Source organism: Ixodes scapularis, unplaced genomic scaffold (genome assembly GCF_016920785.2).
Source record: "Ixodes scapularis isolate PalLabHiFi unplaced genomic scaffold, ASM1692078v2 PGA_scaffold9__187_contigs__length_104089568, whole genome shotgun sequence".
In the NCBI taxonomy this organism is placed as follows: domain Eukaryota; kingdom Metazoa; phylum Arthropoda; class Arachnida; order Ixodida; family Ixodidae; genus Ixodes; species Ixodes scapularis.
This window is the reverse complement of record NW_024609884.1, coordinates 29,497,111-29,514,308: the sequence shown is the minus strand read 5'-3', so window position 1 is coordinate 29,514,308 and position 17,198 is coordinate 29,497,111. Positions and strand designations below refer to the sequence as shown.

The window sequence follows — 17,198 nt, the reverse complement described above, 5'->3', positions numbered from 1 at the left end:
CGAAAGTTTCTGTTGTTATTTTTATCGTGCTCGTCCTCCTCTCCGGTGATTGCCTGTTGGTGGTTTCGTCAGTTTCGGTATCGTGTTGACGGACTCATGTGTTGCGTGTTAGCAGCGCATCCTGTCCTAAGCCGTCGCAGGAGGCTTACAAACCGGACTTGTCTCAGTCGGTCCTACTTGATTGCAAGTGTGGAGACGGGCCTTTATTCAGCGTGTGTGGGACTGGCTCGACAATTGATACTTTCGAACGTGACACCCCGGCGGTGGTGATGTTCTGAGCTTTTGCAGGCGTCTCGCTTAAAATTTTTAATCGACAACAAAGGCGAGCTGGATATCACTCTGTCCTGCCTGCACGTAACAAATGTAAGTGCGTACACTACGTAGCACAAATTTGGCACTTTTTTTTTTTTTTTTGCCTCCATATCGTGCGAGCGCGTCTTCGTATGGTTGTATCTCGCTTTGCATCTGGTTCCCATCTTGTTTTTAACCTCCTTGATGTTTCTTGACCGGTCCATGACAGGAGTTTTTAGCGATTCAGCTGCTTTTAAGAAATAAATAGAGCGTGAAATAAATACAAAAACAAAACAATGGTGTCACATTCCGTAATGTTGGGCGCAACCAAGCAAACGTTACGTTTGCTTGTTTTTTTTTTTTTTTTTTTTGTTTTTTTGCATTCTACATTACATGGAAACTGCACTGCATATTTGTTTTCGAAAAGTGCGTCCGTCCAACTCGTTGGTCCGTCTTGAACCGCAACGCCGCCGCCGCCTTGCTGGGGACTGTGCCCGAACGACCTCCAAAAAAAGACATCCCGCCGCTCCTGTTTTGCGCGTCTAAAAAAGTGATCCCTCGATTTCCGCCTGATGACGCCATAGAAGTGTCATGTTGTCGCCGGTCGCGACCCTGGTGGTGTCCTAGCAGCTGTGGTGGATATGAGGGACGCCTGTTCTGCTGCAGGTCGCTCTGCATTGAGACAGTCCATGGAAATTACCGCAGCCGGAAGTTGGGACTCCTGAGACGTGCCTGAGACACCGCGACGACAGCGACACTCGCGTTCGCTTGTGCTTTTCGCCAGCATTCCTACGACCAACCGCCAGAATCGCGTCATGCAACGGCATGACACTCCGGCTTCTGTGACGTCATTTGTTGCCACTTCGAGACCAGTTCTGAAGGGGCGGGATAGGACGCTAAACACACCAGTCGGAGACACGCTCCAGGTATCATACTCTCGGTCCCAGAAGAGCTGCAGCAGCGAGGTGAACGTTAACGCGGCATTTTTGATCGGTTTGGTAATCCAGAATTTTTCAAATTATCAAGCTGTACAATGCCCCTAAGCAATACGTACCTCGTGAACGGTGACAAGGACCAAAGGAATGCCGTGACGATGCCACCTATACACGCCGAGATTTTAAAAACTAACCGGAGGTAAGAGGAATGCGCGGGACCGCGTTTTCGCTCATGGATGCGTAAACGTCGACATTGTTTTTGGGTGCTGTCGCAGTGCTCTTGGAGATGATCAAGTGGTCCGGCACGTCGAGGGTTTGCTCCGATTGAGGGGATATCCCTCGACAATGACGCGGTTTGACGACACGCCGCTTTCAGGACACGTGGAGAAGGTCTTGATCGAGTATCCTGAATCCGAGAAGGTAACACCGCTTTCGTGTCTTGGGCCAAGAGCCGTCATCGCGAACAAATGACATCCATAGTAAACCCGGAACAGAAGAATAATAAAAACACGGACAGAACAAAAAAATCTGGCGAACAAATTAAAAAAAAAGGGGGGGGGGGGGGGGGGGGGAGGGGGGTCTAAAGATTTGCTTGCCTTTTTTTTTTTCTCGTTCATGCTGTAACTGAACACCTCTGGCATCCCCGAACCAGACTGAAAGACAATGCAGCTTTGAAGTTGGAAGCTGACTTGTGGGTGTATCGGGTATTTTCAAGATAGAAATATCTGACCTGGATGTTCTGATATATACTTTTATGGCAAGTGATAGCGTGTCTAATTAAACATTGAAAATGAGAGCTGAGCAGTGCCTTTGATACTACTCAGCCTTGGCTCATGTAGCTTTCGCTTCTGTCGAAGAGAACTTGTACTGATTGATCGAAGGAAGCGAGCCTATTGGAAATCCTAGGCAAATTTTTTGTAACAAATGTTAAAAAACCTTTTTCAAATGTCTCGTAGCTCCTAGAAGGTTTTGTAGACTAAAATATCTTGTGCCTGCCATTGCACAGTGTTTTTGGATTTATCAGAGGAGGGCTTACATTTCCGCATCTCATCCCAGGGATCGTTCATTCATAACAGGACTGTCCTGCACCTTTTTTTCATCATTGTCATTCTTGCAGGATAACCTGGCACACATGCCTCTGGTGCCTCACGTCTACCATGTGAACGCCGATGAGATGGGGGTGGAAGAATTGGAGGATGGCATGGCAGCAGCAAACCACTGGGTCTTACCCTCAGCCGAATTTGAAGGGCTCTGGGAGAGCCTGGTATTCGACAGCAAGGTCAAGGATGAGGTGACTGCTCTCTTAGTGGAACACCATCAAAGCATGAACTAACAGGCGGCCATGTTACGCCCATTATTGCAGCTGCTGAGCTATTCATCTACAGCACTCCTCTATTCGGACAAGAATGTTGATCACAACATTGTGTCATGGAACAAGGTGGTCCTTCTTCACGGTATAATTCTTTACCCTTTCCCATCATTGTTCACTGTGCAGTTATGAAAGTGCTGCGCCAAATTGCACCGTCATAGAAAGTCTTCTACATCTTGCGCCTTTTTTGCAAAGAATTGTGCCACACCTGCGCCGAGGTGGGCTTGAGCATAGCAAAAAATAAAAATGTTTTATTATTGGTTGATTTTAATATTCAAAGTAAAAGGAAACGAGAATGGTACAAATATGTATTTCATAACGTCTTTACCCACCGTATAGTTTGTTTCATCTTAGTTCAGAGCACAGTCGAAGGCTTAAACACATAGTCACAAACAGACATACTAAAAGTGCACGTCTTGGGGAATTTGCAGCACCTGATTAGTTTAGCCCATGAAAGAGCATGTATAGATAGATGACGAATGCCATGATGTGCTTTTGATGCAACTTGATTGGTATCATTGACTTGTAGCATCGCCTGCGCTTTAACTTCAGATGAAACGAAGTGTAAATGTTGCTCTTCAACCCCGCTGGCCCCTCATCGTCTGAATTTTCAGACAATGTCAGGAGCTCAAAGTCGCGAGAGAATTTTGCAAAATAGTGGGATGGTGGCTACTGTAATCGACAGACCCTATGTTGTGTCTGGTGGTTTAAACCAGAAAGAAACCGGTTAAGCAAACTAACAACTTTCTTTATTCATGGTTGCCGAACGAATCCCCTTGGATTGGCTTGCCTTTCTTCGGCTTACCAAACAGCTTGCTAAAGTCATATAGAAACTGAAATCAAAACGCAACACCCAGGGTTTCTTTACTCCTGAGGATATCACTTGATTAGCGTGTCTGCCACGTGCCTCCATAGTGTGACTACAGTATACTGTGGCACTTGTGCCACTCGCGTCGACCTCCACGACCTCACACCAGCGCGTGCGCGTCGAGCGTCACCGCTTTGCACCGGAGTGCTAGGAGCAGTGGCTGACAAAGTAGAGGGCATAGATTAGCACGATTGGCTTGGAAATCATGCTCAGTACTGTTATGATTGGTAAAGGCGAGTGAGTTTGGGGCACATATTTTTATTGATAAACGTCATAGCAGATATGCTGATTTTTTGCCAGCATTTTACAGGAATGATATGTGCAGGCTAAATTAACTGAGTGTAAAAGGGGGAAGGAGAGACAGGCTTTATCTCAGCTGGAGTGTTGCACTAAACTTCATTTTCAACTATTTTTTAATACCCATTGTAATTATAACCTACTTTGACCTCAGCCTTGTTTCTAAAAAAAAAGGCTATGTTCCTTTTGCTTCCAATCTATTATTACTACAAAAGATAATAACTAATATGTTTCAGTATCAAAGAGGACCCCTTAAAGGGGTACTCCACCGATTTTTTGAGCTACCTCAACTAACTATATTTTCTCACTCCCCGGCCTTTACTCTCTCCGGTATGCTATTTAGAATCGCGAAATTCATAATAGTTATTGCGAAATCGGCAAATGAAAATGATGCAAAAACCAACATTCAAATATACGCGCGCTTTTCAGGGCCGTGACGTCAGTGGCAGGCAGGCTTGCCAGTCGAGTAAGCAGCCAAAAAATAGAATATGCCAATCATTTGTTCCGTGCTGGAGCGCGGGTACTGCAGCGAGCTTCCCAAGCATTCATTTGACACCATGAAACTGCTTCGAATCAGTTTAAAACAAAATCTACAGCCCAAAGAGTGAACCCCTGCCTTCCACTGACGTCACTTTTTCATTGTTGCCAGTAGAGACTTCCAGCTTGAAAAACACGGTGAGGACCAAAACTGTAAATTCAATAACTTCGCGAAAAAACAATATTTTGACCTAATATTTGGGATACTATTTTCGCGATGTTTGTTGATTAGTTTAGCAAAATTTCAAGCAAATCGGAGACAATGAAAAAATCGGTGGAGTAGCCCTTTAACCATTTTCAGGTATGAACTCATTTAATGATGCCATCACATTTTCATTTTCATGTGACATGGTAGCAGATTTCGGCATCTACTCCAAAAGTGTCAGTGGTTGCTCCAAACCAATATTTTTCTTGCTACAAAAGCTGCTACAAATGATCCAATGCCACTTGCATCACTGACTGTGTCACTTGCTAGAATATTTTTGGGGTGTGATCTTTCTGAGCGAAGCAAAAATTTTATAATTTTCCGCAATTGTGGCAGTGGTGTCCCCTTGTGAACATTGTGTTATACGCTCATTATTATTTGATGCTAGTGAGCTGCAGTTTGATGTGACCTGCTTGGACATGTGCCTCACTTGTAGATATGTGACTTTCTTGAACCTTCGGAATGTCAGGTCCCCCTGGCACGGGGAAGACGTCACTATGCAAGGCTCTTGCTCAGAAGCTTACCATTCGGCACAACTCTCGATTCAAGTATGGCCAGTTGATAGAGATCAACAGCCATAGTCTGTTCTCCAAATGGTTCTCGGAGGTAAACTCATTGTTTACAATACCCTTCCCCGCCACCCGTGTGAGATCGTGATGACTTACCCATCGCGTATTGATTCCTCAGAGTGGCAAGCTGGTCATGAAGATGTTTCAGAAGATACAGAGTTTGATTGATGACGAAGACAGCATCATATTTGTTCTTATTGATGAGGTACTGTGTTTACTTGGGGTTTTGAATATAGTACTCTAAATTGCACATTGATTGATTACATTGTGTGACATTATTGTTAAAATTCCAAGCTAAAGATTAGAATTCTCTTGCAAAACATAAAACTGAAAATATGAAAACCTAATGTTTAAAGGAGCTGTGCAACAATTTCAGGGCTTTGCTTAAATAATCGTGGAAGTTGATGCCTGACACTTATGAAGTGAACTACAGAAAACAGCCTGGATACCCTAATTTTTATTTTAAAAAATGAAAAAGATCCAGGTTTTTGCCACCTCTCAACTCGTACATCGTCTTCCGGGTCACGTGTGCAGTGACGTTGATAAGGTAGGCATGGGGTTCCGGAAAAGTTTTCTCTTTAGAGCCATCAGTGAGCAGCCAGAATTCATCCACTCGCAATCGCATGACCACGTGCTGGCGGGCCCTGCGCAAACAATACGGTGAAAGGAGGAGAGTCTCATCCGCGTCCGGCCATACCCATCCGGCCCTGTCCCCCTCCGGCTTCTGGCGGCTGTTCGCGGTAGCAGATAGAGCTGACGGTTTTGTGGACCTAGGATAGATAGCGCCACTAAAACTCCGTATAATAAAAGTTTTGTCGATGATACCAGGTTTTTGACGCATTTATTATTTATGTTGGAACGGCAAGATTTATAGAGAAGTTACCTTTTATCGAGCAGGTATTCGCACAACTTGCTATTTTTCTACCAGACTCCCCATTGACGTCATGCCGCATGTTTCTCATGGCCGCCGCTCGCGGCTGCAGGTCGGGGAATATTCTAAGTCTTGCCTCGCTATTACGCGGCGGAATTGCAACATTTCAATGAAAGAAGGTGTGTTTTTTGTCATTTGTGACAAGGTGAACAATATCAAAAGCAGAAGATGTCGATTCTTTCAACGTTAAAATCGTCGCACAGCTCCTTTAAAGATTGCAATGTTGATAGCTCACCAGCAAACCTGGACCTGTTCTGTTATTTCTGCATAAAGCAATGCAGAGGTAACACCAGGATTTGGGGGAGGCTTTCTGTTGCTTAGGTGCATTGAAACTCAGGCTGAGTGAACCCCATCCCATACTGTTTGTGTGGTCTAAATATACCATATTTACTCGAGTAATAGCCAAACTATTTATGAACAAGGCCCTTGCGTTGGCTTTCCCAAAAAACATATATACACCCAATCATCGCATTGCGCATAAATTACATAGCGAGTAACTAGATCTAGAACACAATTCTCCATACAAATGCAATCTTCACAGATGGTATCTTCATGCGAAGACGTTATCTCTGTCCTGTAAGCCGCTGGAATCATGCTGTCGATTGCGGTGATTGGCAATTCACATGCTCCATGGAAAAGCGAACCCTCAGGTTTTTTTCATACTCAGTGCGGCTATTAGTTGAGTAAATATGGTACAGTAGCAGACAAAAGTAGGGGATGAAACACTTTTTGATCATAACTTTTTTCTACTGGACAAAACCGGCTCATTTTTGGATATGATATGTGTTTATGAGCGGGTCACAATGCCGCCTTAGGCTGTACTGTGATCAGAGGAATGTCATCGCTCGGTATTGGGCATATTCCAGGGTCATCGTATTTTTATCATTTTTTCTGTTTCTCTTTTTTTTCTTGTGGTTTCTGCTGTATTATGGTGCCGCCACATGCCGCCATCAATGCGCCTGCACGCACAAAGCTAGATAAGCACGGTACTCTGAGGAATAAATCGTGATACAGCTGTTTCTTTGAGTTTTGTAACATTATTGTGTTGCTGTGCATTCAGAAATGGGTAAAACGGCTGAGATCCCAGTTCCAACTCGCTAGGCGGTGATCAACATGAGGGAGTCCGGAATGCATGTAATGGACATTTCGAGGGCCCTCAAGGTCCCACAGCCGTCCGTATCAGGTAACCTGCAACATTATAAGCAGGCTGGGACCATAGAGAACTCTCAGCTATCCGGCAGGCCTCATTCCACTACTTTGCATCAGGATACCCGCATCGTCCGTCGCTCCCAGGCTGATCCCACTTTGACTGCCGTCGACATCGTCATCACCGAATTCCACGCCAGTGGCAACCTGCACATCAGCCGAAAGACCATCTCCCGTCGTCTCAGTGCTGCTGGATTGAATGGGAGGCGCCCCGCCAAGAAGCCGCTCGTAGAAGTTAAGAATCGACGTACCAGAGTTGCGTTCGCGCACCTTCGTCACTGAACCTTGGCCAACTGGAGTAGGGTGCTGTTCACCGACGTGAGCAAGTTCAACTTGTTCGGTAGTGATGGCATCCGATACATACAATGTCCGGCTGGGCACAGATTCAATCTCAAATTTATTTTTCGCCTCTTCTCGCAATCGGATGGGCTCTGTCAAGATTGACAGAATAACGACCGGCCAAAGCTACAGGGACATGATGGTCAACAATGTCATTCCGTGGGCCAACCAGAACATGCCTCCCGACTGGATCCTGCAGCAGGACAGCGATCCAAAGCACACCTCCAGGGTCGCGAAGGATGCCTTCCAGCAGCCTCAAGTCCGTCTTCTGCAGTGGCCTGGCCAGTCCCCAGACCTGAATCCGATCAAACACATGTGGGAGGAGCTGGAGCGAAGAAAACATACCAGAATATGAATCAGAAGTTCGACCGGCTTTGCTGAGGAATGAGCGCGCATCCATCCAAAAACTTGTGGACTCTATGCCATCCCGTTGAGAAAGCCATAATCAAGTCTGGTGATTTCCCGACAAAGTATTCGTTCCTGTTTTATTACAGCGGAGCTGTTAAGGGCTGTTTCCCTAGGATCACGTCCGGTACCAAACAAATGCCGACACCCGTGGCCGACACTACACTCTGGTTGCCGCCGTCGCTCATAGATGGCGGTAGCTGTCCAGAGTGTTGTGTTTGCCGGTTGTCTGCTTGCCGCCGTCGCTCATAGATCGCGGCAACATTCCTTCGGAGGAAGAAGAGCGGGAACGGAACGAGCGGCGATGTGCGCAGCACTGCGAATGGTTTCGCAATTGCCACAAGGCGACTATCGCCTGAAGTTACACTGCGTCGAGCACTTCAGATTTCCTTGCGAAAGAAGAGCAGTTCGCTCGCCTGGAAAGCCACCGCTGAGAACAGAAGCTACAGCTCCGCTGCTCTTCTTTCTTCACCAGAGTGGAAAGGCTGAAAGGTTTTGTTTTTGAGTCACTGTTTCTTTTTTGTTGCATAAAATAAATCTGATGCACACATATTTTAGCAAATTTGTATGACTTTTGCAATTGAGAACACTATGGTATGCTCAATCACAATCATCAACCGATTCACACAAGTATGGGTAATGTTCCGAACTGAATAACCCATATCATATCCTAAAATGAGCCGATTGAGTCCTGTAGAAAAAAAGTTATGGTCGAAAAATTGTTTCATCTGATACTTTTTCCCGCCATTATATTGGCGACTCCAGCAAAATCGATGCCGCATAGCTCAAGAGGGGAGGTCGTTTTGACTCTGTCATCTGCTATCGCTGCTGGGTTCTCGTAGGCTGCATAGAAACAAACATTGTTTCCAGTCATTATTTTTATGCTTCCGCCGTGTAATTCCTATGCACTGGCCAGAAGAAGGTTTCTACCGTCGAAAAATCGCTTTCCTTTCATATGTAACACCAATTTTATACTGCAGTGGAAAAAATTTATGGTCATCCGCGTGCCGAACGATGAAAACGACCTCCTTTCATCCACGATGTCGCCTGACCAGCGCGCCCCCTATAGTTCACTGGAGTCGCAAATATCCTAATGTGATAATTTAGGGGAGAAACAATGGTTTGACCTGAGGTGTGGTGTAACATCTCGCAAGGATAGTAGATTGCTCTTAGAAGTTCACAAGGTCAAGAAATATTAGGTGCAGGACTGAAATGTTGAAAACCTCCTTTCAAAATCGATTAGCAACTGGAATGGTCTCCCACGTTTCACTCCTTGTTCCTCCTTTCTATTGGACATTCGTCTATGTTTTTTACTGTAATTCTTGTGTAGTGTAGTCTTGATGCATCATTTCTTTTTGTGTAATATTGGTGTAATGCATAATTTTTTTTTCCTCTCTTTTGTGTTACGTCTATTTTGGTGCACGGTTTCTGAAATTGATGGTAAAATAATGAATTTCTGCATATGGTACTTTCTAAAATAATCCCCTTGTGCCTTGTAGGTACTGTATGAATAAATAAGTAAATGTCACACATTCTGGTGGATCTGAAGCAGTCTTTGTGTTCTGTCTTTGTTCTTTTAATGCTCCAGGTGGAGAGCTTGGCCCACTGCCGCAAGGCAGCCATCGGTGGCAACGAACCATCGGATGCAATCCGAGTTGTCAATTCACTGTTGACACAAATCGACAGCATCAAAAAGTAGGTCCGGCTGGTACCCCTAACAATGCCTCTTGGTGTTCGCTTCATAGAACAATATGAGTAATAAAACTTGCGTTGCTTAGTCGTGGAGCATCACTGCTCCATAAACAGACATTGTCCAGGAAAGAATGTTGTGTCCAGGTGGTTTGCACTGACCCATTCAAAAATTACTAGCTGGAATTGCATTTAACCATTAGGAACACTTTTGTTTTGGTATTTATGATGCCGAGAATGTTTCTTTTGGTGGAGCGTCAGTTTAGTGCCCCACTTTTGTTTACCACAACCATTGAGAAAGTCTACAAAGCTTTTGGCATATTGAGTTGTCTGTCTGTAGTTGAGAGCATTCCAGCACTATGCAAGTGTACTTTACTGAGAGTGCGTCGTTTTAAGTATTTTTCGTGAAGCGTACAATAGGCGACTTTCAGATTGTATGTTTCTCAGATTTATATTGTGATAAATGGTCACAACTTGATGGTCGATATGTGCTGAAAGGGTGTTTGTTTTGCGTCATTTTGTGGAGTCTCCCTCAGACATGAACTACATTGACTGGGAAATTTGCTGCTTTTAAAGCGCAGCTATTAGGCGCCCATTTTCGTGCTTAGCGGCGTCGGCTTAATCGCATGCGTTGCATTATGCGACGTCACAGACCTATACACCAATTCAATTCCCCACTAAATTTAGCGAAGAAACTGAATTGGTGTGTAGGTCTGTGACGTCCCATAATTAGGGTGACCAGACGTCCCGTTTTTGGGAAAGACAGTCTCGTTTTAAAACAATAAATCTGTGTGAAAACTAACGACGAAAGTCCCTTGTCTGGCAACGGAACAATCTGCTCTAGTAACACAATTTCACCTTTTGTATCCGCCTCCCCTCCCCCTTAAACCAGAGCGTCCCGTTTTTCACCCTGAGGAATATGGTCACCCTACCCATAATGCAACACTTCGCATTCAGTTTCCCTACCAAATTTAGCAGCAAAACTAATGTCACATCACCTCAACACCAATTCAGTTTCCCTGTCTAATTTAGCGGGGAATTGAATTGATGTTGAGGTCACGTGATATCAATTTTCCCGCTGAATCTAGCAGGAAAACTGAATTTTTTTATAGGTGACGTGACACAAAGTCATGCGACACCATTTTCCCCGCTAAATTTAGTCGGGAAACTGAATTGGTGTTGAGATCACGTGGCGTCAATTTTCCAGCTAAATTTAGTGGAGAAACTATGACATCGTGTGACGTCACAGGTCACGGCTTCACGAAATTCGGAGCAACTATAGCCATAAACATTTCACTTTGAAACAAACACTGCGCGCGTTACATTATGGGACATCATCATACCGTAACCTCCTTTTCCTCCCTGGCCTAAAACAGAACAAAAAAACAAATATATATGGCTGGTATCATCTCAAATGGGGCAGGCTAAAAGGGTCTCATTTTTAATTTTGGCGAAAAAAAAAAATGTTTTGGGGGCATTTCTCGAACGGAGGAGGGCGCAAACCGCATGTTGCCCAGATTTTTTGTTCTAGGAAGCGTAGAAGCCGCAGTGGCAGAAACTAGTGCCGTAAAATACAGGGCAAGCGCCCACTCAAACTTTGGAGATAATCGCAAAAAAATGGGGGATGGGCGCTTTTCCGTTTATCAATTTTAGATATAAATGTACGGTGCGTATTTTCTCAGATCTTAGAGATTTGGGAATGAGCGCTTAATGTGGAATGGGCGGATGCGCGGTATTCTACGGTATTTCTGCCTGCCATCACAGCTCGCGTGTTTGGCACCCTCTGCTGCCGCTACTGTTTTTCCTCCACCATCTTAACTTTTTCCCCTCACTTAATAGGTTCTATAAATATACCTTGATGTATTTAAAAAATTGTAGGAATTTTTTTTTTTTTCTTTTAAATTGTCAAACTTGTTGTTCAGGTCGATTTCACCACAGTGTATGACAAAATCGACATATCTCAAGACCTGTGCTCTAATTTCGCATTATATAGAGAAACGTAAACCTGTGTAATTTTTTAATTAGATTCTTAGCTTTAAAAAAAAAAAAAAAATGTTAAGTTTTTTTCTGAAATTTGTCTTTTATCCTGTTAATTCAGTGTCTATTATTTTTTATTCTTTATTACAGCCAATATCAAGTTTATGGTGATGAAGCTATGAAAAACCTAAGATACTTGGCACCTTTTGTTTATTAATCTACACGGTATCCCTATCAGGTTATTTTTTAGGATAAAGTTTATGGAGCACCTGAGGGGGAGGGGAAGAGACTAGAAACTAAACTCATTCGACTCTTTTTCTCTGTTCTTCAGGTACCCAAACGTCTTTGTGCTGACAACATCCAATATCACGGGGGTCATTGATCTTGCGTTTGTGGACCGCGCAGATATTAGACGATACCTTGGTTACCCCAGCCAGGCGGCGATCTTGAAGATCTTCGAATCTTGCATTGAGGAGCTACAAAGGGTATCAATGCATTCAGCCCGAATTACAAAGCACACTTTGTTAGGAAGATGGTTTCTTTGGTGTAGCATATGCAGTCCAAATGGCACTTTACTTTCAATCTGATTGTGCAAATCTACATTGTTTTGTAACTATTTTACTGATCTTTGCTTAAGCGCTAGTGAAATTAAAACAACACTTAAGAAATTTTGTTACATGACATAATAATATGTCATGTGAGAACTCGTAGTTTCAGATGAATTTAAAGGAGCTGTGCAACAATTTCAGGGCTTTGCTTAAATTATTGTGGAAGTTGATGCCTGACACTTATGAAGTGAACTACAGAAAACAGATTTTGCCTGGATACCCTAGTTTTTATTTTAAAAAATGAAAAAGATCCAGGTTTTTGCCGCCTCTCAACTCGTACGTCGTCTTCCGGGTCACGTGCGCAGTGATGTTGATGGGGTAGGTGCGGGGTTCCAGAAAAGTTTTCTCTTTAGAGCCATCAGTGAGCAGCGAGAACTCATCCGCTCGCGACCGCGTGACCACGTGCTGGCGGGCGGCGCGCGAACAATATGGTGAAAGGAGGAAAGTCTCATCCGGGTCCGGCCATACCCGTCCGGCCCTGTCCCCCTCCCCCTTTGGCTTCTGGCGGCTGTTCGCGGTAGCAGAGAGAGCTGACGGTTTTGTGGACCTAGGATAGATGGCGCCACTAAAACTCCGTATAATAAAAGTTTTGTCGATGATACCAGGTTTTTGACGCATTTATATATATGTGGGAACGGCAAGATTTATAGAGAAGTTACCTTTTATCGAGCAGGTATTCGCACAACTTGCTATCTTTCTACAAGATTCCCCATTGACGTCACGCCGCGTGTTTCTCATGGCCGCCGCTCGCAGCTGCAGGTCAAGAATATTCTAAGTTTTGCCTCGCTATTACGCGGCGGAATCGCAACATTTCAATGAAAAGAGGTGTGTTTTCTGTCATTTGTGACAAGGTGAACAATATCAAAAGCAGCAGGAGATGCCAATTCTTTGTTCGTTGCACAGCTCCTTTAAAAAATGAGGCGACCAAACGCGACGGAGTATGCCCTACTTAAATATCCCTTGGGAGACTCTTCAAAGAGAAATACGTGCAGATTAACATATCAACGTCTTTAAATACCATTATTTTCTATGACTAATAAAGGACCTGGAGACAAAACTACCCATTTGTGTTCAGTTTAACCCAAACACCCGAAAGACATTCAGCAGTGATTAAATGGTGCTATATGTCGTGGCTTCCAAACTACTATAGGTCATAAAATTAAGAAGGCTATGGAGTAGTTTTTTAAATGTTTAGCTAAATACAGCTCACAGTGAAATCTTAATGGTCATATAGAACAGACAGCATATTAATTTTTGTTTTGACACATTCCTTTTTTTAGAAAATAAAAAAGAATTGAGCTTTCTTTCTTTCTTTTATTTTGAGTGACTCACCAACAGCTTAACGCCTCCTTAGTGGTGCTCTTAGCAATAAGTCAATTAGTAGAAAAAATTTTAAACAGGATAAAAGCGAAATGTTAGGACGAAACAATAGCCTCAACACACTTTCAAAATTTACGCTCTTCATAAAAAATATCAAGACTCACATTCCCACATATCTGTTCTAAATGGTTATACATCAGTTTTAGGCGTGTCATGGGTGCAGCATCGTAAAAATCGGTAGGGTAAAACAAAGTATGGAGTCTACAAGACCTACGAGGAACGTGCAAGTAGATGTGACTGAGTACCTCTGGTGAATCAATTATACCATTTACGATCTTATACAAATATGTCAGTCCACGAATGGTTCTCCTGTTGTGCAACGAGTCTAACTTCACAAGTTCACAAATCCTCTCATAACTATAGAAATAATTCGGTTGAAAATGGCGATCAAACAAAACACAAATGAATCTACGTTGAATGCTCTCAATTACACCTGAATTTGTCGCTCCAATACAGTTCCAGACAACACGACTACGCACCAGTGAAGAAAACAAACGTAAAATACAAAGTGGGTTAGAAAAACCGCGTGTCACTCGGGTAATAGCTCCCAGCACTCTAAAGGAAGCATTTGCAGTTGTTGTCACATGATGATTGAAATTAATTGCTGAATCCATAAAAACGCCTAGATCACAGATGACCTCAACGCGAGTAATATCGGTGGAATCTAATACATAAGGAAAACTCGGAATTTCACACTTCCTAGAAAAGGACATGTTTTGTCTTCGACTCATTTAAGATTAGGTCATTTGAAAAACACCACTGTATTGTATTGTATCAACTGTATTGCTGCCAAAACAAGTGGACATATACGAATCATGTAATGTTGTCACATGCCTCGATAGGCCTTAATATTAGCAATAAAAGGTGCCTGTTTTGACCTAGCTTCCATTCGCAAACCCTAGTGTGTCCATGTAACTTCAGTGCCTCCAACAATTCATGTCAACATTTCTCGCAGCAGACTATCAATGAAAGAGGGTCAGGCCTTGTTAATTGTGTCTGAGGACATGCAATTTTATTGAACAACAGTGCCAGCAGGAATTCAATTTACATTATAGACCTCCTCAGGGCCTTTAATGTGCTGAAACTTCCAAGGCACAATACTTGCCTCAAAGTGGCCCTCGTAAAATTGCGATGACATGAGCCATGTTCGAGTCTGCTCACTTTCAATCAGTCTCCGCATTACCTCGAATGGGCTGGCCATCCTTTCTGTAGAGTCCCTGAAGACTCCACAAATAGAATTTTGGCATTATACTTGGGGGAAGACCAATAAAATCTAGACCCTCTCAAGAGGTCCAAAATGATACTTGGCTATGTTCCCTGTTTACATACATAAGTGTACTCGAGAATGGGCATACTCCCTTGCTTTAACTTTTACTTCAGTTTGTGATCTATTTGACTACAATGACCTTTACAGCGACCTGTGTCCTTTGCAGTAATCTCAAGCACTTTATAGCGACACCTGTCACATCCCTTACAGGCAGGCATCATTCAAGGAAGTGTCAAGTTTTTGAAGGATGCAGAGCATGAAAGTGGGCTCGGGACATTCTTGGAGTCAGTCTGTTCCAAGTCAGTTGGCTTGAGTGGCAGAACGCTTCGTAGACTGCCCTTCATTGCTCACGCAATTTTCGCAGAGGTAAGAGTAGATGGGTTTCTTCCACTATGTGAAATGTTTCTTTTTTGTGCTGTCAATTTGTGTTTTCCTGACCACCCGGTAGCATTTTTACGCTTTTTAATACTAATGAAATTGTGAAGAATGGGTATGTGCACGCCCCATTTATGGCAACCGCGTTAGCGTCAGTTTGGCCATATTTCTCGCTTTATAACTTCAAAGTCACAAATATTGCATTATGCTTTTGTAGACTCTGTTAGTACATATCATAAACATGAACTTTGAAGAGTTTGAAGAATATTAAAGATGGCCTTTTTTTTAAAATGATTTTCAAAATAATGCGTATTTAATTAAATGCCCCTGTGTGAGCAATTCTTTTAAATTTCTCCCGCTAACCAGGACAATATTTCATGCAAAGATGAACTATACACAGGGCAGCACACTGGCAAAGTTTGAAGACCTTAGCTTTTAGTGATACGGAGAAAAAAAATCTTTAATCCAGTTCGTTATTGCGCAATGTGCCGTGTTTGCGATTTTTTTTTTCTCACAATAACGACCCTAACACTTGGTGAATAATACTTTTTGTCAATCCTTCCTATGCCTAATTTGTCAGTAAATATTTATTGACTCGAAGCCAGAACAGTTTTTTTTTTTGGAGAAGCCGCCCGAAATGCCAACCATCGCGCGATATGCAAAACGCGCACGTTACTGAGGGAGTGCTTACAATTTTTTTTCGCAAAACAGTTTTTTTTTTTTCCAAAACATGGATTGGTTTTATTCTTCTAAGCATAAAGCCAGCAAATTTTTTTTTCTATCAAAATTAAAAATGGTTACCGGACATGGTTACCGGACATGGTTGTTCAATCTTATCTGAAAACGCCCTCCTGTACTCAAGTGAAAATCATATGCTCCATTGCACAAGCAGAGGTTTGGGTAAAATTTTCAGGCGCAGTCCTTGACACCAAAAGCATTCCTGGTGGCTCTGTCAAGTGCTGTGGACAGTCAGATGGAAGATGACAAAGACATCATCACTCTTTAACCTTGAATGCTCGACTTCATGCTGCCTTCACTTCCACCATTTGTGTAGTAATAAAGAACTTTTCTTTGTGTAACTTCTGGGATGGCTTTAATATTTTGGATGCATGGTGCACCCATGTTTATAAACTGATGTATTTCTGGTGCTTACTTTTGTGAACGAGGCACTGAGGACATTTTCGAACGAAAGGACAGGTAAAATTACTAGCACCTTGCTTCAGATTGATGTGTCGCACTTGTCCCGTTTGCATTGTCTAGCCGAGTACCAGTGCAGCTGAATAGTGAAGAAAACTGTTTTATTCAATTATGTATTTGAAGGAAGAGCTTCCTTATACAAGGTGTTATAGTTTTAATTGAACAATTATTTTTTTTTAAAAAAGGGGCGAGTGTTAGATGGGTGCCGTTTTTATCATGTATTTATCAGGCTCGGCACACATTAGATGAAGTGATAATCGTCATGCTAAATTGACTAATTAAATAAGACATGTTAATTTGCTTCTTAATTATTGGTTTTGTGGGTCATGTTGGAATTGCAATTTGATGACAATCACTAATAAAAGGCCAAAACAATTTAAGGAATTAGCAGAATGTTAATGGTTTCCAAGATAATAATAAATTTTTGCGTTTTTATTTTTTTTTTCCTTAATTTAAAAATTGACCGCGAAAGAGAGCGTATCAAGCCCTGCCCACAATGACGCTTTAGACATTGAGGTCGCTTGTGTCGTCGGTTCGCCCACCAAGGATACGCTGCCGAGATAGTGAGAACATGATTAAAATTACTACGTCGCTCTTCCAAGCGTCGTTGCAGGCAGGGCTTGATGCACACGTTTTGCGCACAATTTATAGATTGAGGAATAAAGCTTGAAAATTTATGAATTATTATCTAAAAAAAAAACATTACCTTTTTGCAAATTCTTTAAATTGGTCTGGTCTCTAATAGTAAATGCC

At 42.9% G+C, this 17,198-nt stretch overlaps 1 protein-coding gene across 1 annotated transcript; it reads left to right on the top strand.

Annotated features, from left to right (window-relative positions):
• Positions 1 to 1,166: 1,166 nt before the first annotated feature.
• Positions 1,167 to 16,327, top strand: LOC8038149 (pachytene checkpoint protein 2 homolog). The gene is made up of 10 exons (XM_002399742.4): positions 1,167 to 1,425; positions 1,502 to 1,646; positions 2,344 to 2,517; positions 2,590 to 2,680; positions 4,972 to 5,108; positions 5,190 to 5,276; positions 9,541 to 9,647; positions 11,950 to 12,103; positions 15,084 to 15,239; positions 16,162 to 16,327. Exons 1-10 carry the CDS (start codon positions 1,325 to 1,327, stop codon positions 16,252 to 16,254), a joined length of 1,245 nt encoding a protein of 414 aa, XP_002399785.3. The 5' UTR covers positions 1,167 to 1,324; the 3' UTR covers positions 16,255 to 16,327.
• The last annotated feature ends 871 nt before the right edge of the window (positions 16,328 to 17,198 follow it).

What these genes read in the sequence shown, in the direction of transcription:
- LOC8038149 (XM_002399742.4), top strand. Translation starts at nt 1,325, where the DNA reads ATGCCCCTAAGCAATACGTACCTCGTGAACGGTGACAAGGACCAAAGG. An exon ending in CAAATCGACAGCATCAAAAA is followed by an intron (nt 9,648 to 11,949) that starts GTAGGTCCGGCT and finishes TCTGTTCTTCAG; the next exon opens with GTACCCAAACGTCTTTGTGC. An exon ending in GCATTGAGGAGCTACAAAGG is followed by an intron (nt 12,104 to 15,083) that starts GTATCAATGCAT and finishes CATCCCTTACAG; the next exon opens with GCAGGCATCATTCAAGGAAG.